Below are 21,291 nucleotides of genomic sequence, written 5' to 3'. Positions count from 1 at the left end.
TCTCCTTTAGTCCTCGCAACAAAGTATTATTCCCATTGTACAGATGAGGAAACTGTTGCACGCAGAGATGAAAAGCAACCACCACTGTATGTTAGGATTGGAAGGAGCTCCAGGAAAGTCTCGTAGCCCCACTGGCCAGAATGGGCTAAGTCTCAGAGAGGGAGGATGGGAGATGGGGGTGACAGTGACCTTTTTTTGTGACTCCTCCTAGACCATCTGTCCCTGGTCCCAGAAGGACCTGTCCTCTCAGATGGCATGGGTAGACAGGAGGACTATCTACCCACCCGTCCCCATGGCCCTGACCCTCTGACCTCACCCTCTCCGCTGATTTCTTCATGTTAGTTCAACATTAACCCAGAGGGGTCAGGACAGACAATTCCTCAGTGACCCAGGAGCTGACACACTATGGCGCACGTCCGAGGCCTGCAGCTGCCTGGCTGCCTGGCCCTGGCTGCCCTGTGTAGCCTTGTGCACAGCCAGCATGGTAAGGGGGTGCTTGCAGCCTGGAACAGGCTGGAGGATTGGGGTGTGGGCCCATGGGCCTGGGTCTCCTGGCTGGACAGAGCACACGGAGCTGGCCCCTAGGTAGGTCTCAGCCCCAGGCGGCCAGCTTGGGGAAGAAGTCAGGAGCTCAGGGCTGGAAAGAGAAGGGCTGCTTCTCTCTTCCAATATGGGGAGCAGGCTGGGGGCAAGGGGCAGTGTAGGAGGGGCACAGGGGGCCACCTTTAGCAGCCTTCCAGGCACTTCCACCAGCCCAGACAGCCCCTCTAAGAAGCCAGCAGGGGAGGGCGGGCTTGCTTCCTGCCCCTGCAATGGCCAAGACCACCTGCTCCTGAGGCCGCTGTCCCATGACCCCCCCACTGCAGTGTTCCTGGCTCCTCAGCAAGCGCTGTCGCTACTCCAGCGGGTCCGGCGAGCCAAGAACGGCTTCCTGGAGGAGGTGCTCAAGGGCAACCTGGAGCGAGAGTGCGTGGAGGAAACGTGCAGCTACGAGGAGGCCTTCGAGGCTCTGGAGTCCTCCACGGCCACGGTGAGCCTGGGCTGCTTGGACGGCTCCAGGGCCTCAGAGCGGGCCCAACTCTAGACACTTCCACAGAGAAGCAAGCGAGGAACGCCACAGCCCCTTCGCCGCTCACAGCTTCATTTCAACTCTGAGCCCCTCCTCACGAGGCTGGCTAGAGGAACGGCCTCAGCCTTTCCTGGGGGTCCCTGTGCCTGGACTCTGTCAAGGTTCCGGGGTCCTGTGTGGCTCCAGGATGTGGGGAGGCCTCCACAGTCTTCAGACATCCGCCTGCCCTGGGGCTCTGTGTCCACATGGCCTCCTCAGCAGCAGCCTCCTGCACCACCCTTGAGGGGTGGGACTCTGGGGAGGCCTCCACAAGCCCCGGACTCAAGACTCAGTGTTCCTGGAGCTCTGTGTCACCTTCCCTGTCTATAGGGCTCTGCCAGGGTCCCACGGCCTCCTCTCCTCCCATCTCCCCCTCTTGTTCAGTCTCGGTGTGTGTGTTGGAGAAACTCCCCTATCCTCAAATATTCTTCTCCTTTTGGAAACAAAAGTAGGAAACTCTGCCACAAACCTCCCCAGATCCTGCCCCCTGCGTGACCAGGGTAAAGGAAAGTGTGAGGAGGAGACATGACGTTTACTAAACACAAAACAGGAGCTGCCGTAGCCTCACTCCCAGCCCTTGTTTTTCAGGACGCTTTCTGGGCCAAGTACACAGGTGAGCACCAGGAAGGATTTGCCCCAGGAAGGGAGGCCTGGGACCCCAGTGAGAGAATTCTACCTGGAGAATCTTCTGCTGCACCCAGCCATCCACCTGTCCACCCCTTCCCCACTCCTTCCTCCGTCCCTCCCATCTGTCCATCCATCTCTCTGTTTCTCACCAACATCCCATCCACCCTTGACTCCAGCCCATCCTGGCTATACCCCAATCACAAGGGTAAACACCGGGGTCTTTTCCAGCTTGTGAGACGGCGAGGACGTCTCGAGATACGCTCGCTGCATGTCTGGAAGGTGAGCAACTGACACGGGGTTGGGGGTCAGGACATGGAGGGGAGCCCGAGAGAAGAGCTCAGGGGTGGGTTTGGAGTGTGGCAAGTGGAGGCCGAGGCGGTCCCCAGTGTCTGACATTGCTCCCATTCCTGGGGTCAAGAGGTGTCTTTGTACCTGGATCTGTGTCTGGCATGCAGTAAGATGATTCAAGTTGGAGGAACGAATGAATGAATGAATGGATTAATTAATGTTTTTTTTTGGAGACAGAGTCTCACTCTGTCGCCCAGGCTAGAGTGCAGTGGCACGATCTCAGCTCACTGCAGACTCCACCTTCCAGGTTCAAGCAATTCTCTGCCTCAGCCTCCCAAGTAGCTGGAATTACAGGTGCCCGTCACCACGCCCGGCTAATTTTTGTATTTTTAGTAGAGACTGGGTTTCACCATGTTGGCCAGGCTGGTCTTGAACTCCTGACCTCGTGATCCACCTGCCTTGGCCTTCCAAAGTGCTGGGAATATAGACGTGAGCCACTGTGCCTGGCCATGAATTCATGTTTAAGGCTTCATTCTCCTTTGCCTGACCCGAGTCTCTGCCCCAACCTAGTCAGAGCTCTGATGATGTCACATTCCCCTTCTAGCTTTAGGTGTCATTGCACCAAACGGGGACCCAAACCCCCAGCTGCTCTGACACCAAGGACTTCCCTAAGCGTGCCAAGGTGTTTCTAGCACCTGGCCTTGCGTATGTTGTCGATTTCCTCTGGAGCAACCATCACCACCCACTGAATACTTCCCTGTCCTTCAAGGACTGCTTCAAATGTCGCCACTTTTGCTGAGACTTCAGGGAGCACCCTCCCTCCTGCACTGCATTCTGAAGGTACCTTTAGCACGACAAAAGGCTCCATTACTTGGAACTCTTTATTTGTTTATTTGTTTGTTTATTTGTAAGAGACAGGGGCTCCCTTTTTTGCCCAGGTTGGTCTTGAACTCCTGGGCTCAGGCAATTCTCCCATCTCAACACAAGTGTGAGCCACCGCACCTGGCTGCCGTACTTTTTTTTTTTTTTTTTTTTTTTTTTTGAGACGGAGTCTCACTCTGTAGCCCAGGCTGGAGTGCAGTGGCACAATCTCGACTCACTGCAAGCTCCGCCTCCCGGGTGCACGCCATTCTCCTGCCTCAGCCTCCCGAGTAGTTGGGACTACAGGCTCCTGCCACCTCGCCCGGCTAGTTTTTTGTATTTTTTAGTAGAGACGGGGTTTCACCGTGTTAGCCAGGATGGTCTCGATCTCCTGACCTTGTGATCTGCCCGTCTCGGCCTCCCAAAGTGCTGGGATTACAGGCGTGAGCCACCACGCCCAGCCCTGTTTTTTTTTTTTTTTTTTTTGAGATGGTGTCTTGCTCTGTCGCCCAGGCAGAGTGCCGCAGTAGGATCTCAGCTCGCTGCCACCTCCTCCTAGCGAATTCAAGCAATTCTCCTGCCTCTGCCTCCTGGGTAGCTGGGATTACAGGCACATACCACCATGTCCGGCTAATTTTTTGTATTTTTTAGTAGAGATGGGGTTTCACCATGTTGGCCAGGCTGGTCATGAACTCCTGACCTCAGGTGATCTACCAGCCTCGGCCTCCTGGGATTACAGGCGTGAGCCACCGCGCCCGGCCTCATTTGTTAAATTACATACTCAACAGATATTTTGGGAAGTTCCTGCTATGTGCCAGGTACTATATCAGGTGCTGGGGATTTTAAGAGAATCAAATACAGTCTGCCTTCAAGGAATTCACAATCTCAAAAGAGAACAAAAATACAAAATATTAAAGTGATTGCGGCCGGGTGGGCTCAAGCCTGTAATCCTAGCACTTTGAGAGGCTGAGGTGGGCGGATCACTTGAGGCCAGGGGTTCGAGACCATCCTGGCCAACATGGTGAAACCCCCACCTCTATTAAAAATACAAAAATTAGCTGGGGCGTGTTGGCACGTGCCTTTAATCATAGCTACTAGGGAGGCTGAGGGGGGAGAATTGCTTGAAGCTGGGAGGTAGAGGTTGCAGTGAGCTGAGATCGTGCTACTGCACTCCAGCCTGGGCAACAGAGCAGAACCCCATCTCAAAATAAATAAATAAAAACAAAAAATAAATAATTAAATAAAGTGATTGCAAGAAAAGTTCCGTTTAAGGCACCAAGAGAACACAGGAAAATGAGTGTCTGGTTTGCCAGAAGAACGAGAGATGACTTCCCAGGAGAGGCAGAGTTCTGCCTGGCCTCGTGGGATGCATGGATGAACAAGCGGGCATTCCAGGCAGAAGAAACAGCCCGTGGAAAGACCCAGAGGCACGAGGAGCCAAGCTAGCAGGGACAGGTAGACCAGGGCCAGATGAAAAGGCCTTGGTCACTTTTTCATCCTGCTGGCCAAGAGAAGCCACTGAATGGAAGCTCCATGTGGGAGCTCCACAGCTCCATGAGGGCAGGGCTGTGACTGTCCTATTGTTTGATGTGTGCTGAGCACCCGACAGTGCCTGTCACATGGTAGGCACTCAGCAAATATTTGGCGGCCACTGTTGAGTGAATGGGAGAACTACTGGATGCAGAGGAGGAAGGGCTGGGTGAATGCAGGTTAAGGATTGTGGACCTGCATGAGCTTGGAGGCGGGGGATAGACAGAACTTTGCTGGGAGAGAGGAAATAAGTCCCCAGGCTCCAAGGCTGACCGGGGTGGGGTCTCCGCAGGTAACTGTGCTGAGGGTCTGGGTACGAACTACCGAGGACATGTGAACATCACCCGGTCAGGCATTGAGTGCCAGCTATGGAGGAGTCGCTACCCACATAAGCCTGAGTGAGTGAGAGGCCGGCCTTCCCACCAGGGGCTGAGAACAGGGAGCAAGGATATCTCGTGCGCAACAGCCTCCTGTTGGGCAATTTCCTGTTCCAGAATCAACTCCACCACCCATCCCGGGGCCGACCTGCAGGAGAATTTCTGCCGCAACCCCGACGGCAGCACCACAGGACCCTGGTGCTACACTACAGACCCCACTGTGAGGAGGGAGGAATGCAGCATCCCCGTCTGTGGTGAGCTGGGGCCGGGGGGTGGCCCATGGTCAAGGCCCAGGGGCTTCATGGGGCCTGGCAGCCTGGGATGGGAACCAAGAATGCTGGCGGGCACAGTGGCTCACGCCTGTAATCCCGGCACTTTGGGAGGCTGAGGCAAGTGGATCACCTGAGATCAGGGGTTCGAGATCAGCCTGGCCAACATGGCAAAACCCCATCTCTACTAAAAATACAAAAATTAGCCAGGCATGGTGGCGGGTGCCTGTAATCCCAGCTACTCAGGAGGCTGAGGCAGCAGAATCGCTTGAACCTGGGAGGCGGAGGTTGCAGTGAGCTGAGATCGTGCCATTGCACTTCAGCCTTGATGACAAGAGCAAAACTCTGTTTCAAAAAAAGAAAAAAAAAAGATTCTGACCACCTTCAGAGCTGGCATCAGTCATTCAGATCATATCTGTGCCTGTTGCTCAGTGAAGTCAGGGAATCGGGATCTGAGTGGGGGATCTACCAGCCTCCTCCTCCCGCTTCCCACTCTTGACTTCCTTATGGTCCAGGCTGTGGCTCGTTCCAAACATGCCTCCTTTCTGATCAAGGCACTCCTCCCTCCGGGAAGCCCTCCCTAGCCATTTCAGTCCACACGCCCTGTTCTGAGTATCACAGAGCAAGCCTTGTGCAGTTTGGCCCTGCAGGATTCTGTCATTATTATTTTCCCTGGTGTGTTAAGTAGCTACAGCTACCCTTCCCCAAGGCAGACCACAATAAGCATTTCTTTTTCCCATGAGGGTTGGCGGGCGTGGCGCTGCTGATCTCAGCTGCACTCGCTGATGCGTCTGTAGAGTCAACTGACAGAGGCTGGCCCTGGCTGGGTGGCTCTGATTCAAATAATGGGTCCAGCTGAGCCTGGTTCCTCGTTGAGTGTTGGGCCTAGATCTGCTCCACGTGCATTCATGCTGGGGCTGAGGCTGAAAGACAGCAGTACCTGGAAAAACTCTTCTTATGCTGATGACAGACACAGAAAACAATGAACAGAAAAGCATCTTCTGTCCTGAAGGCCTAGGCTCAGAACAGGCAGAGTCAGCCCTGCTCACGTTCCATTGGCCAGAGCAAGTGTATGTTCAAGGCTAGGGTCAAGAGGTAAACTACACTTCAGCCTGTAAAATCACAGAGCAAAGGATGTGGATGCAGCCAGGGTAAAGAATTTGTGCCGGTTACCAGCCCACAAACATGGGTTGGTATTCTTTGTTCTCTAGGCATCCCTGTCGGGTCCATTGCTCGTTGCTGGGGTTGGTCTTTTTTTTTTCTTTCTGAGACAGAGTCTCACTCCCTCGCCCAGGCTGCTGGAGTACAGTGGTGCGATCTCAGTTCACTGCAACCTCCGCCTCCCAGGTTCAAGCAATTCTCCTGCCTCAGCCTCCTGAGTAGCTAGGATTACAGGTGTGCGCTACCACTCCCGGCTAATTTTTTTTATGTAGTAGAGACGGGGTTTCACCATGTTGGCCAGGCTGATCTCAAACTTCTGACCTTGTGATCCTCCCACTTCGGCCTCCCAAAGTGCCGGGATTACAGGGGTGAGCCACTGTGCCCAGCTTTTTTTTTAATTTTTATTTTTTGGACAGAGTCTCATTCTGTTACCCAGGCTGGAGTGCAGTGGCACAATCTTGGCTCACTGCAACCTCCACCTCCTGGGTTCAGGCGATTCTCCTTCCTCAGCCTCCCATATAGCTGGGACTGCAGGCATATGCCACCACACCTGGTTAAGTTTTGTATTTTTAGTGGAGACGGGTTTCTCCACATTGGCCAGGCTGATCTCAAACTCCTGATCTCAGGTGATCTGCCCTGCTCAGCCTCCCAAATTTCTGGGATTACAGGTGTAAGATACTGCAGCTGGCCCCTGGGATTGGTCTTATAGCAAGTTTATCCTAACAAAAACAGCTACCATTTACCCCCCAACCCCCATACACATGCGCACACACTGATGATAAATAAGTTGCAGGCTTGCAGAAATTGACCTATCAAGGTGAACAGCTTAGTGATCCCAGCAAGCTTTCTGCTGTGCCACCATAAAAACACAGACTCCTCCAGCAGCCCCAGGCAGCCACTACCAGTTGATTACAGATAGCCCAGCAGGCCAAACCGGGTTATTATCTCTGGTTTATTATGTGCCAGACACGCTGTATATTTTGTTTAATCTTCTCAACAAGCCTGCAAGAGTGGCATTAGTAACCCCTTTAAAGGCGGACAGACAGAAGCCCAGAGAGGTTAAGTAACCTGAGGTCACACAGGCAGAAAGCAGCAAGACCGGGGTTCACATCCCTCTCTGTTCCGGTCCATGTGTGGTCTCACTCACTCTGCTGCCTCCTTACCCCTCACCCACCAGGCCAGGATCAAGTCACTGTAGCGATGACTCCACGCTCCAGAGGCGCCAGTGTGAATCTGTCACTTCCGTCGGAGCAGTGTGTGCCTGATCGGGGGCGGCAGTACCAGGGGAGCCTGGCAGTGACCACACATGGGCTCCCCTGCCTAGCCTGGGCCAGCGCGCAGGCCAAGGCCCTGAGCAAGCACCAGGATTTCGACTCGACCGTGCAGCTGGTGGAGAACTTCTGCCGCAACCCAGACGGGGATGAGGAGGGCGTGTGGTGCTATGTGGCTGGGAAGCCTGGTGACTTTGAGTACTGCGACCTCAACTATTGTGGTGAGCTGCCTGGGTAGGGGCCTGAGATGCAGGGACAAATCCTGGTGGGAATAACAACAGTTGCTTCTGCTTACCGAACACTTACCACGTTGAGTGTGCTCATTACAGCCTTACAGTAACCAGGTAGGGGTAAGGTCCTGTGCCCATTTCATAGATAAGTACACTGAGGCCCCAGGAGGTTATTGCCTAGTAGCCCAACTGTGCATGCACGCTTAACCTCTGCACCAAACGGCCTCCAAGGCCCGTAGGGGAATTGGGGGGATCTAGGGGATGGGTGAGGAATGGCCCAGCCGAGTCCCAGCCGGTGCCTGGGTCCCAACAGAGGAGGCCGTGGATGAGGAGACAGGAGATGGGCTGGGTGAGGACCCAGACAGGGCCATCGAAGGGCGTACCGCCACCAGTGAGTACCAGACTTTCTTCGATCCGAGGACCTTCGGCTTGGGAGAAGCAGGTGAGGTAGTAGGCATCCGAGGGACACGGGGCTGTGGGGCTGGTGGCCAGGACTTGCCCCTCACCGCTTGGCTTGCTCTGCAGACTGTGGGCTGCGACCTCTATTTGAGAAGAAGTCGCTGGAGGACAAAACTGAAGGAGAACTCCTGGAATCCTACATCGACGGGCGCATTGTGGAGGGCTGGGATGCAGAGATCGGCATGTCACCTTGGTGTGTCCCGGATCCCTGTGCTACCCTTCACTCTTGGGGGCAGGTGTGCTGATGGCCCCCCACCTCAGGCCCTGCCCACATGCCGGGCTTTACAGATGACAACAGCTGAGCATCCAGGATCCCACCAACTCCGCACAGCAGCCACATGAGATGGGTTATTTACTTCTTCTTTTTTTTTTTTTTTTTTTTTAAGATGGAGTCTTGCTCTGTCACCTAGGCTGGAGTGCAATGCTGCAGTCTCGGCTCACTGCTGTGATCTCGGCTCACTGCAACTTCTGCCTTCCAGGTTCAAACGATTCTCTTGCCTCAGCCTCCTGAGCAGCTGAATTTACAGACCTGCGCCACCACACCCAGCTAATTTTTTTATTTTAAGTAGAAACAGGGTTTCGCCATGTTGGCCAGGCTGGTCTTGAACTCCTGACCTCAAGTGATCCACCTGCCTCAGCCTCCCAAAGTGTTGGGATTACAGGCGTGAGCCACCACACCTGGCCCATGGGTGCTTTACTTCTAAGCAGATGGTAAAGCTGAGACTCACAGAGCTGGTGGCTCACCTCCGCACACTGCTAATGGGTTTGAATCCAGTTCTTCTGATTCCAGAGCTGGGCTACGCTCTGTGAACTCTGGACTGGAAGGACCTAGTAAGGGAGTACAAAAAGCAGGAGGCAGGTCAGGCGCAGTGGCTCACCCCTGTAATCCCAGCATTTTGGGAGTCCAAGAAGGGAAGATCACTTGAGGTCAAGAGTTCAAAGTCAGTCTGGGCAAAATGGTAAAACCCCGTCTCTACTAAAAATGCAAAAATTAGGTGTAGCAGCCCATCCCTGTAGTCCCAGCTACTAAGGAGGCTGAGGCGGGAGGATCGCTTGAGCCCGGGAGGTTGAGGCTTCAGTAAGCTGTGACTGTACCATTGCACTCCAGCCTGGGTGACAAGAGGGAAACCTTGTCTCAAAAAAAAAAAAAAAAAAAAAAGTGTGAGGCAGTCCCTTAGCATCACATGGAGGCTCCAGGCCCCAAGGGCAGCCAGCCAAGCTTGGATCTGGGCCCCGGAGGCAGCTCTGCCCAGCTGGATTCTTAGACCCTGGACTTGCTACTTCTAGGGCTGGTGTAGAGGCAGCCCCTTCACCCTCAGCTCCTAATGCTTCCTGCTCCCCCTCCTAGGCAGGTGATGCTTTTCCGGAAGAGTCCCCAGGAGCTGCTGTGTGGGGCCAGCCTCATCAGTGACCGCTGGGTCCTCACTGCCGCCCACTGCCTCCTATACCCGCCCTGGGACAAGAACTTCACTGAGAATGACCTTCTGGTGCGCATTGGCAAGCACTCCCGCACCAGGTACAGAACTGGTGGCCTGTGGGTGTCTGGCAGGGGTCTGAGTCCTCCAGAGCGATCATGAGTAGCCCTGGTGGCTCCGGGACACGTGGGATGTTCTGTATACCTCCCAGAATATGACATCTCGGCAGCCTCTGCTGGAAAGTCCATTTGGTCATGTCCTGACTGAGGCTTGGAGCTAGAGGGGAGAAATCTGTCTCCTGGGCCCTCCAACACCAGGATATGGCCCATGTGGGAGTCTCTGAAAATAGAGTCTGTCTGGACCAGGGCGTGCAGCCTGTGCCCTTGTCCCTGTCCTCCTGACTGTCTGACTCCAAAGCCCTGCACGGCTTTAGGCCCAGGAAGAAATGGCCAGGGGGCTGCCACGGCAGGAGCCAGCCCTCTCCCCTCCCTGGTGGCCTGCAGGACACCCTGTCTCTCAGACCCCAAGGGCAGGCAGTTTCCTGCCCCTTGCTGGGTGAACCTGCGGCTTCTCCATTTCTCTCTTGGGGTCTCTGCAGGTATGAGCGAAACATTGAAAAGATATCCATGCTGGAAAAGATCCACATCCACCCCAGGTACAACTGGCGGGAGAACCTGGACCGGGACATTGCCCTGATGAAGCTGAAGAAGCCCGTTACCTTCAGCGACTACATCCACCCTGTGTGCCTGCCCGACAGGGAGACGGCAGCCAGGTGGGCCACCAGACGCTTATTAGCTGAGGGGCAGAAGCGGAGTTCTGGGCCTGGCTCTGATACCAGGCAGCCTTGCAGGAGCCCCTTTCCCTTTTCCAGGCCTCAGTTTCTTGGAGTGAACCCAAAAGTTCTTTTCAGCACTGGCATTTTATTTTTTATTTATGTTAAATAAACATAATAAATAATTTATTGACGGAGTTCCACTCTTGTCTCCCAGGCTGGAGTGTAGTCGTGCGATCTGGGCTCACTGCAACCCCTCCTCCCGGGTTCAAGCGACTCTCCTGCCTCAGCCCCCTGAGTAGCTGGGATTACAGGCTAATTTTTGTATTTTTACTAGAGACTGGTGGGTTTCACCGTGTCAGCCAGGCTGGTCTCAAACCCCTGACCTCAAGTGATCCGCCTGCCTCGGCCTCCCAAAGTGCCGAGACCAGAGGCATGAGCCTCCGTGCCCAGCCAGCACGGACGTTTTAGATTCTGGTCTCTAAGAAATGGCGTTGGGGCCAGGCGGCTCCTGCGAGGGTTGGCTCTCACCAGGCCCTTCTTCCTTCCCCAAAGCTTGTTCCAGGCTGGATACAAGGGGCGGGTGACAGGCTGGGGCAACCTGAAGGAGACGTGGACAGCCAACGTTGGTAAGGTGCAGCCCAGCGTCCTGCAGGTGGTGAACCTGCCCATCGTGGAGCGGTCGGTCTGCAAGGACTCTACTCGGATCCGCATCACTGACAACATGTTCTGTGCTGGCAAGTCTGGGGCGGGCTGAGGAAACAGTGGGGCCCAGGTTGGGAGGACTGAGTTGTGCCTGGGTTCAAGGCATGTGACTTTGGGCAAGTTGGCTAACCTCTTGGTGGCTCAGTTTCTTCCTCTGTAAAATGGAGGTAAAAGTCTCTATCCCATAAGGTTATGGGAGGGTTAAATGAAGTAGCATATATTAATATATTTGGCATAGTATCAGTCACCAGTGAAGTGTTCACTCTATGTGAGCTCAAGTAGCAGCAAGAGGCTGCGGGTGGGGAAACGCCATTCATTCAACCACTCAGCAGATATTTATCGAGCGCCTATTACCTTCCATGCAGTGTTCTAGGGTATACAGCAGGGACCCAGACCGACAATGTCTGTGCCCTCAGAGAGCTTCCTTCCTAGGAGGAGGGCACATCCGTAAACAGATCTAAAACAGCAGTCCCTGACCAGTGCTGTGAAGAAAAATGAAGCACAGGGAGAGAGAAGGGCTGATGAGGTGGGCTTCTAAATAGGGTGGCCAGACGAAGCGGGCAGATCACTTGAGGTCAGGAGTTCGAAACCAGCCTGGCCAACATAGTGAAACCCCGTCTCTACTAAAAATACACAAATTTGCCAGGCATGATGACGCACGCCTGTAATCCCAGCTATTCAGGAGGCTGAGGCAGGAGAATTGCTTGAGCCCAGGAGGCGGAGGTTGTAGTGAGCTGAATTCGGGCAGTGAGCTGCACTCCAGGCTGGGCAACAGAGTGAGACTCCATCAATCGATCGATCAATCAATCAATCAGGTGGCCAGAGAAGGCTGGAGAAGGCCTCCCTGAGAAGGTGATGTCTGGGCAGAGACTGGAAGAGGGGAAGGAAAGAGTGAGCAGCATGTCTAGGGGAGGAGCACCTCAGGCTGGGGGCATGGCAGGCACAAAGGCCTGAGGTGGGAGCACACTTGTCTTATCTGGGGAGCAGTAGGGAGGCCTGGGGTGCTGAGGAGGGGCAGCAGTGGGTGAGGGGAGAGAAGGGGCCAGGCAGAGGATAGCCACTTCCTTTAGGGCCTGGAAGGACTTTATTGAATGAGATGGGAAGTTATCGAGGGGCTTGAGGCAGGTTAAGAAATGATCTGGGCCGGGCGTGGTGGCTCAAGCCTGTAATCCCAGCACTTTGGGAGGCCGAGACGGGCGGATCACGAGGTCAGGAGATCGAGACCATCCTGGCTAACACGGTGAAACCCCGTCTCTACTAAAAATACAAAAAACTAGCCGGGCGAGGTGGCGGCGCCTGTAGTCCCAGCTACCCGGGAGGCTGAGGCAGGAGAATGGCGTGAACCCGGGAGGCGGAGCTTGCAGTGAGCTGAGATCTGGCCACTGCACTCCAGCCTGGGTGACAGAGCAAGACTCCATCTCAAAAAAAAAAAAAAAAAAAAAAAGATCTGACTGACTTGAAAAGTAAAAAATAAAAATTTAGTGTAATTTCAGACTCACAGAAAAGTTGCAAAAATAATACAAAGATTTCCTGTATACTGTCATCCAGATTGTCCTCCATTCTGTGGATGTGTGGGAGTTATATATATATATGCATAGTTTGAGAGCAAATCGTGAATATGGTTTCTTTTTACCCATAAATACTTAAGTATTTCAAAAAAAAAAAAAAAAAAAAACCCAAGGATGTTCTCTTATATAACCACAGTACAAATATTAAAACCCAGAAATTTTTTTTTGACACAGCCTTGCTGTCACCCAGGCTTGAGTGCAGTGGCACAATCTCGGCTCACTGCAACCTCCTCCTCCCAGATTCAAGCGATTCTCTTGCCTCAGCCTCCCGAATAGCTGGAATCACAGGCATGTACCACCATGCCCAGCTAATTTTTGTATTTGTAGTAGAGACGGGGTTTCACCATGTTGGCCAGGCTGGTCTCGAACTCCTGACCTCAGGTGATATGCCCACCTCAGCCTCCCAAGGATTACGGGCATGAGCCACTGTGCCAGGCCATACGTTGTTACTACTGTTATTTTTTTTGATGCTCAGATGATCCCAAGTTTGGCCAGTGGGAGTCCCTTCAAGCTGGCTTCTGTGACTTGGGGAGATGTTCTGTCATTCTTTGAGTACTTTCTTACTTTCTGGCATAACAAGATGTTTCAGGTTAATCCTACTTTCCTGACTGTACTGTTGGAAGCAGCCATTTCTCCAGGGAACCCTTCTAGTGGAGACTGGAATTTAGAACTGAGATCTGGGTGCTGGCATGTGCACATTGCTAGTGGGATGTCATTACTTCTAGGCTCTCTTAGTGGACAGGACCAGAAAAAAATTATACGATGTATATACCAATATCTCTCATCTATATAAAAAACCGTGAGTTCCTACTGAAACCTCCAATTCCATTCTAACACCACAGGATTAATTTTAGCTTTTCATTTGCCATATTTGTAACTCTCTCTGTTGACAGTAAGAAACCTGACCCCCATTATCTGTAATGCATTTGCCTATTTGAGCAATACTAGATTATAGTTTCAAAATCCTCCATCCATAACACTGTTAAAACCAATCCTATGGCTGGGCTCGGCCCACTGCAACCTCTGCCTCCTGAACTCAAGCCAACCTCCCACTTTAGCCTCCTGAGTAGCTAGGGCTACAGGCACACACCACCATGCCCAGCTAATTTTTGTATTTTTTGTAGAGGCTGGGTCTTACTGTGTTGCCCAGACTGGTCTTGAACTCTGAGCTCAAATGATCCACCCAACTCAGCCTCCCAAATTTCTGGTATTACAGATGTGAACTATCATGCCTAGCCTCTCCTAGGAAATTTTTAGAAGTAGAGTTGTTAGGTCAAAAGGCAAACATGTATGTCATTTTTTAGAGATTTTAAAATTTCTTTCCATAAGGGTTGTAGCAGTTTACATTTCTATCACAGTGTATAAGAATGCCTGTTTCCCCACAACCTTGCCAAAAGAATGTCACAGTTTTAAATTTTTACCAATCTGAGAGGTGAGAAATAGTACATCAAAATTGTTTTAATGGACAGCTTTCAAATTGAAAATGAGGTTGTGGCTGGGCGCGGTGGCTCACGCCTGTAATCCCAGCACTTTGGGAGGCTGAGGCGGGCGGATCATGAGGTCAGGAGATCGAGACCATCCTGGCTAACATGGTGAAACCCCATCTCTACTAAAAATACAAAAAAAATTAGTCGGGCGTGGTGGTGGGCGCCTGTAGTCCTAGCTACTCGGGAGGCTGAGGCAGGAGAATGGCATGAACCTGGGAGGCAGAGCTTGCAGTGAGCAGAGATTGTGCCGCTGTACTCCAGCCTGGGTGACAGAGCAAGACTCCGTCTCAAAAAAAGAAAAAAAAAAAAATGAGGTTGAACATCTTTTTGTATGATTAAGGACCTTTTTTTTTTTTTTTGAGATGCCCTCTGTCACCTAGGCTAGAGTACAGTGGCACGATTTTGGCTCACTGCAACCTTCACCTCCCGGGTTTCAAGCGATTCTCCTGCCTCAGCCTCCCAAGCAGCTGGGACTATAGGTTCGAGTCACCGTGCCGAGATAATTTTTGTATTTTTAGTAGAGACAGAGTTTCACAGTTTTGGCCAGGCTGTCTCGAACTCCTTACCTCGTGATCCTCCCGCCTTGGCCTCCCAAAGTGCTGGGATTACAGGCATGAGCCACCACGCCTGGCCTAAGGACCGTTTTTATATAATTATTTTTTTTGAGACAGAGTCTTGCTTTGTCACCCAGGCTGGAGTGCAATGGTGCAATCTTGGCTCACTGCAGCCTCCACTTTCCCTGGTTCAAGTGATTCTCCTGCCTCAGCTTCCTGAGTAGCTGGGACCACAGGCACGTGCCTGGCTAGTATTTGTATTATATAATTTTTTTGTGAATTCTCTCTTCATGGTTTTTTGCCCATTTTTTGGTCCCTTTCTTATCAATTTTTGTGAGTTCTTCACATTTATACTAGGCCTTTATTTGTGATATACATTGCAAATGTTTTCTCCTAGTTTGTCAGTTTTTTTTTTTTTTTTTTTTTTTTTTTGAGACGGAGTCTTGCTCTGTCGCCCAGGCTGGAGTGCAGTTGCCGGATCTCAGCTCACTTCAAGCTCCGCCTCCCGAGTTGACGCCATTCTCCTGCCTCAGCCTCCTGCGCAACTGGGACTACAGACGCCCGCCACCACGCCCGGCTAGTTTTTTGTATTTTTTTAGTAGAGATGAGGTTTCACCGTGTTAGCCAGGATGGTCTCGATCTCCTGACCTCGTGATCCGCCCGTCTCAGCCTCCCAAAGTGCTGGGATTACAGGCTTGAGCCACTGTGCCTGGCCATTTGTCAGTTTTTTTAACTTCATGTATAATTTTTTTGGCCATGTAGTTTAAATAATTACTAGGTAGTCAAATTTATCATTTATTTTATTAAATCTGGATTTTGAATCAGAGTTAGATAAACTTTTCCTGGCCAGGTGTGGTGGCTTACATCTGTAATCCCAGCACTCTGGGAGGCAGAGGCGGGGGATCACCTGAGGTCGGGAGTTCCAGACCATCCTGGCCAACATGGTGAAACCCCCATCTCTACTAAAATACAAAAAATTAGCCAGGTGTGGTGGTACACGCCTGTAGTCCCAGCTACTCAGGAGGCTGAGGCAGGGGAATCACTTGAACCCGGGAGGCAGAGGTTGCAGTGAGCTGAGATGGCGCCACTGCACTCCGGCCTGGTGACAGAGTGAGACTCCATCTCAAAAAAAAAAAAAAAAAAAAAATTTTTTTAAATTAGCTGGGCATGGTGGCATGTGCCTTGTAGTCTCAGCTACTTGAGAGGCAGAGTTAGGAGGATTGCTTGAGACTAGGAGTTCAATACTGCAGTGAGCTATGACCGCTCCATTGCACTCCAGCCTGGGCGACAGAGTGAGACCCTGTTTCTATTAAAAAAAAAAAAAATCGGCCAGGTGCGGTGGCTCACACCTGTAACCCTAGCACTTTGGTGGGCCGAGGCGGGCGGATCACCTGAGGTCGGGAGTTCAAGACCAGCCTGACCAACATGGAAAAACCCCGTCTCTGCTAAAAATACAAAATTAGCCAGACGTGGAGGCGCATGCCTATAATCCCAGCTACTCAAGAGGCTGAGGCAGGAGAATCGCTTGAACCTGGGAGGCAGAGGTTGCAGTGAGCTGAGATCCCGCCATTGCACTCCAGCCTGGGCAATAAAAGCAAAAACTCCGTCTGGCCAGGCATGGTGGCTCACGCCTGTAATCCCAACACTTTGGGAGGCCGAGGTGGGCAGATCATGAGGTCAGGAGTTCGAGACAATTCTGGCCGACATGGTGAAACCCTGTCTCTACTAAAATACAAAAAATTAGCCAGGTGGCGTGCGCCTGTAGTCTCAGCTACTTGGGAGGCTGAGGCAGGGGAATCACTTGAACCCGGGAAGCAGAGATTGCAGTGAGCCGAGATGGCACCACTGCACTCCAGCCTGGTGACAGAGTGAGACTCCCTCTCAAAAAAAAAAAAAAGTCTATGAACTAGTGATTTGAGATTTCATGTTTATCACGTTCTAGATTGTATTTTATTTTCATTTATTTATTTGAAATAGAGACAAGTCTCCCTATGCTGCCCAGGCTGATCTTGAACTCCTGGCTGGGCTTGAGCAGTTCTCCCGCCTTGGCCTCCCAAACTGCTGGGATTACAGACATGAGCCATCATACCTGACCTAGGTTTTAGTTTTTAGTTTTATTTTTTCCTGCACCCAGCTAATTTTATTTGATTTGTAGAGACAGGGTCTTGCTATGTTACCCAGGCTGGTCTCGAACTCCTGGGCTCAAGTGATCCTCCTGCCTTGGCCTCCCAAAGTGTTGGGATTACCAGCATGAACCACGGTGCCCAGCCCCACATTCTAGATTTCTATGGATAGAGTATGCTTAGGGATGAGTATGTTTCTGGACGTTTGACTTGGCTCTCCTGGTCTGTTGTCTGTGCACAGCGTCACATTGTTTTAATGATAGAGGCTTTAGCATACATAGCTGGGAAGGCTAATGTTCTTTTTTAGTTTTTCTTTCCAGTGTTTTCCTGGCAATTCTTACATGTTTGTTTTTCCATATGAACTGTAGTATCAATATATCTAGGTCTATAAAAAAAGTTGGTGGTGGCCGGGCGCGGTGGCTCACGCCTGTAATCCCAGCACTTTGGGAGGCCGAGGCGGGCGGATCACAAGGTCAGGAGATCGAGACCATCTTGGCCAACACGGTGAAATCCCGTCTCCACTAAAAATGCCAAAAATTAGCCGGGCGTGGCGTCGGGCGCCTGTAGTCCCAGCTACTTGGGAGGCTGAGGCAGGAGAATGGTGGGAACCCGGGAGGCGGAGCTTGCAGTGAACCGAGATCGCGCCACTGCACTCCAGACTGGGCGACTGAAGACTGTGTCTCAAAAAAAAAAAAAAAAAAAAAAAAAAAAAAGCTTGGTGGTATTTTTATTGGGATTATGATACTTTAATAAATTAACTGGAAGAATAGACATAGTTTTTATATTGAGTCATTTTATCCAAGGATAAGAAATGTCTTACTATTTGTTCAAGTCTATTTTTTTTTTGTTTTTTGGTTTTTTTTTTTTGAGACGGAGTCTCACTCTGCCACCAGGCTGGAGTGCTGTGGCCAGATCTCAGCTCACTGCAAGCTCCGCCTCCCGGGTTCACGCCATTCTCCTGCCTCAGCCTCCCGAGTAGCTGGGACTATAGGCGCCCGCCACCTCGCCCGGCTAATTTTTTGTATTTTTAGTAGAGACGGGGTTTCATCGTGTTAGCCAGGATGGTCTCGATCTCCTGACGTCGTGATCCACCCGTCTCGGCCTCCCAAAGTGCTGGGATTACAGGCTTGAGCCACCGCGCCCGGCCATCAAGTCTATTATTGTATCTTTCTTTCTTTTTTTTTTTTTTGAGACGGAGTCTCGCTCTGTCACCCAGGCTGGAGTGCGGTGGCGCAATCTCCACTCACTGCAAGCTCCGCCTTCCGGGTTCACGCCATTCTCCTGCCTCAGCCTCCCATGTAGCTGGGACTACAGGCGCCTGCCACTGTGCCCGGCTAATTTTTGTATTTTTAGTAGGGACGGGGTTTCACCGTGTTAGTCAGGATCGTCTCGATCTCCTGACCTCGTGATCCGCCCGTCTCGGCCTCCCAAAGTGCTGGGATTACAGGCGTGAGCCACCGCACGCAGCCTATTGTATCTTTCTTGACTGCTGCAATGTATTCTAATTTTTTCCCTTGGTATCTTATTTTATGTATTTGTAATATCTTATTTTTCTTGAGTAAATTAGCTAATGGTTTGCCGATTTTCTCAAAACAAATACCTAGGGATTTGATTTATGAAAGTATTAGGCCTATTATTTTTCTTTTTTTTTTGGTTTTGTTTTGTTTTGAGACATAGTCTCACTCTGTTGCCCAGGCTGGAGTGCAGTGGTGTGATCTCAGCTCACTGCAACCTCCACCTCCTGGGTTCAAGTAATTCTCCTGCCTCAGCCTCCCAAGTAGCTGGGATTACAGGTGCATGCCACCATGCCTGGCTAATTTTTTTATATTTTTAGTAGAGACGGGGTTTCACCATGTTAGCCAGGCTGGTCTCGAACTCCTGACCTCGTGATCTGCCTGCCTCAGCTTCCCAAAGTGCTGGGATTACGGGCGTGAGCCACTGCACCCGGCCATTTTTTTTTTTTTTTTTTTAATTTGAGACAGTCTTGCTCTGTCACCCAGGCTGGAGTGCAGTGATCTTGGCTCACTGCAAGCTCTCCTGCCGTAGCCTTCTGAGTAGCTGGGACTACAAGTGCACATCGCCATGCCTGGCTAATTTTTTGTATTTTTAGTAGAGACAGGGTTTCACTGTGTTCGCCAGGATGGTCTCCATCTCCTGACCTTGTGATCCGCCCACCTCAGCCTCCCAAAGTGCTGGGATTACAGGTGTGAGCCACCACGCCTGGCCCGGCCTATTATTTTTCTATTGTGGTTCATTAATTTCTGCTTTTATCTCTTAAAAAGTTTTCTTATGTTTCTGTCTGGTTTACTTTGCTGTTCTCTTGCTAGCTTTTTTTTTTTTTTCTCCAGATAGGGTCTTGCTGTGTTGCCCAGGCTGGAGTACAGTGGCACAGTCATAGCTCATTGCAGCCTTGAACTCCTGGGCTCTAGCAATCCTCTTCTTGCTTCAGCCTCCCACGTATAGCTAGGACCATAGGTACATGCCACCATGTCCAGCTAATTATTTTATTTTTCAAGATGGAGTCTTGTTCTGTCACTCAGGCTGTACTGCAGTGGTGCAATCTCGGCTCACTGCAACCTCCACCTCCACCTCCTGGGTTCAAGCAATTCTCCTACCTCAGTCTCCCGAGTAGCTGGGATTACAGGTGCATACCACTATGCCTGGCTAATTTTTGTATTTTTAGTAGAGGCAGGGTTTCACCATGTTGGCCAGGCTGGTCTTAAACTCCTGACCTCATGATCTGCCTGCCTTGGCCTCCCAAAATGTTGAGATTACAGGTATGAGCCACAGCACCTGGCGAAGGTGTGGATTTTCTGTGTAGGTTTTATTGTTGTTAGTGTCGTTCTGTATTGTTTGTAGAGGTTACATGGGGAGATTTGGGTAAAGACAAACTACTACTATTATCCTCATCAGACTTGTAGGTCTAACTTTTTTTTAATTTTTAAATTTTTCTTGGTCTTTTATTATTAATTTTTTTGAGACAGGGTCTCACTCTGTCACCCAGGCTGGAGTGTAGTGACACGATCATGGCTCACTGCAGCCTTAACCTCCCAGGCACAAGGGATCCTCCTCTCTCAGCCTCCCAAGTAGCTGGGACTACAGGCATGTGCCACCACACCCAGCTAATTTTTTGTAGAGACAGGGTTTTGCCATTTTGCCCAGGTTGGTCTTGAACTCCTGAGCTCATGTGATCTACCCGGCTTGGGCATGAGCCACCTCCCCTGGCCTGGTCCAACTTTTTAAAAGCATTATTCTGCCTGTTGGGTGGAGAATACATTGTAGGTAGGCAAAGAATGAAGGAAACTAGTGGTTCAGGAGCTGGAGCTAGAAATGGTGAGAAGGGGTTGGATTTGGGATCTATGTTGAAGGTAGAGCCGACAAGATTTGCTAGGACTGGATGTGTAGGGTGAGGAAGTGAGGAGAGCAAGAATGACTGGAGGGGTAAGTGGACTGTCACCAGCTGTGTCTCATGAAGGGGCGTGGCTGGGCTATGAGCTATGCTCCTGAGCACGGATGGCTGTTCTCTCTCAAGGTTACAAGCCTGATGAAGGGAAACGAGGAGATGCCTGTGAAGGTGACAGCGGGGGACCCTTTGTCATGAAGGTAAGCTTCTCTAAAGCCCAGAGCCTGGTGAACTCATCTGGGGATGGGGAGAAACTTGTATCTAGAAACAGTTGCCTGGCAGGGGAATACTGATGTGGCCTTGAACTTGACTCTATTGGAAACCTCATCTTTCTTCTTCAGAACCCCTTTAACAAACGCTGGTATCAAATGGGCATCGTCTCATGGGGTGAAGGCTGTGACCGGGATGGGAAATATGGCTTCTACACACACGTGTTCCGCCTGAAGAAGTGGATAAAGAAGGTCACTGATGAGTTTGGAGATTAGGGGGCCACTCATATTCTGGGCTCCTGGAACCAATCCAATGAAAGAATTATTTTGCTGTTTCTAAAACTATGGTTCCCAATAAAAGTGACTCTCAACGAGCTTCAGTGCTCCCAGTGCTATTCATGGGCAGCTCTCTGGGCTCAGGAAGAGCCAGTAAGACTGCTGGATAAAGAAGACTTAAGAATCCACCACCTGGTGCACACCGGTAGTCCCAGCACTCAGGAGGCTGAAGTGGGAGGGTTGCTTGAGCCCAGCACTCCAGCCTGGGTGACAGAGTGAGATCCTGTCCCAAAAGAATCCACCATCTTCAGAGCAGGGCCAGGTGAGAGGAAAGATGGCAGGTTGAATTTACAGGCATTTAAGATATTCCACCCTCTGGGCTTTAACGGATTATCTCATTTAATCCTCATAAGAGGTAGGTGAGTAAACTGAGATTTGGAGAAGTACCTTGTCTAAAGTCACATGGCTAAGAAAGGTCAAAGTAGGACTTCAAATATAGAAAATATTGAGTGAGGCCGGTGCTTTTTTAGTTAACTCCCTACATCTTCCCTCATATCATTTAAAATGATGTCAGATCAGGTGGGGCATGGTAGCTCAC

The 21,291-nt window shown here is 51.1% G+C and overlaps 1 protein-coding gene across 1 annotated transcript; it reads left to right on the top strand.

Annotated features, from left to right (window-relative positions):
- The first annotated feature begins 225 nt into the window (after positions 1–225).
- F2 (coagulation factor II, thrombin) lies at positions 226–20,793 on the top strand. Its single transcript, XM_033207820.1, has 14 exons — positions 226–484; positions 867–1,030; positions 1,697–1,721; positions 1,964–2,014; positions 4,707–4,812; positions 4,909–5,045; positions 7,399–7,713; positions 8,036–8,164; positions 8,248–8,374; positions 9,530–9,697; positions 10,195–10,368; positions 10,924–11,105; positions 20,338–20,408; positions 20,550–20,793. Exons 1-14 carry the CDS (start codon positions 406–408, stop codon positions 20,691–20,693), a joined length of 1,872 nt encoding a protein of 623 aa, XP_033063711.1. The 5' UTR covers positions 226–405; the 3' UTR covers positions 20,694–20,793.
- Positions 20,794–21,291: the final 498 nt, after the last annotated feature.

Source organism: Trachypithecus francoisi, unplaced genomic scaffold, assembly GCF_009764315.1.
Source record: "Trachypithecus francoisi isolate TF-2019V2 unplaced genomic scaffold, Tfra_2.0 Lachesis_group8, whole genome shotgun sequence".
In the NCBI taxonomy this organism is placed as follows: domain Eukaryota; kingdom Metazoa; phylum Chordata; class Mammalia; order Primates; family Cercopithecidae; genus Trachypithecus; species Trachypithecus francoisi.
This window is presented reverse-complemented; position numbering and strand designations above follow the sequence as displayed.

Excerpts from the sequence above, each read along its gene's own strand:
- F2 (XM_033207820.1), top strand. The coding sequence starts at position 406 with ATGGCGCACGTCCGAGGCCTGCAGCTGCCTGGCTGCCTGGCCCTGGCT. Across the intron at positions 4,813-4,908 it reads CGCTACCCACATAAGCCTGA|AATCAACTCCACCACCCATC; the intron begins GTGAGTGAGAGG and ends TTCCTGTTCCAG. Across the intron at positions 5,046-7,398 it reads ATGCAGCATCCCCGTCTGTG|GCCAGGATCAAGTCACTGTA; the intron begins GTGAGCTGGGGC and ends CTCACCCACCAG.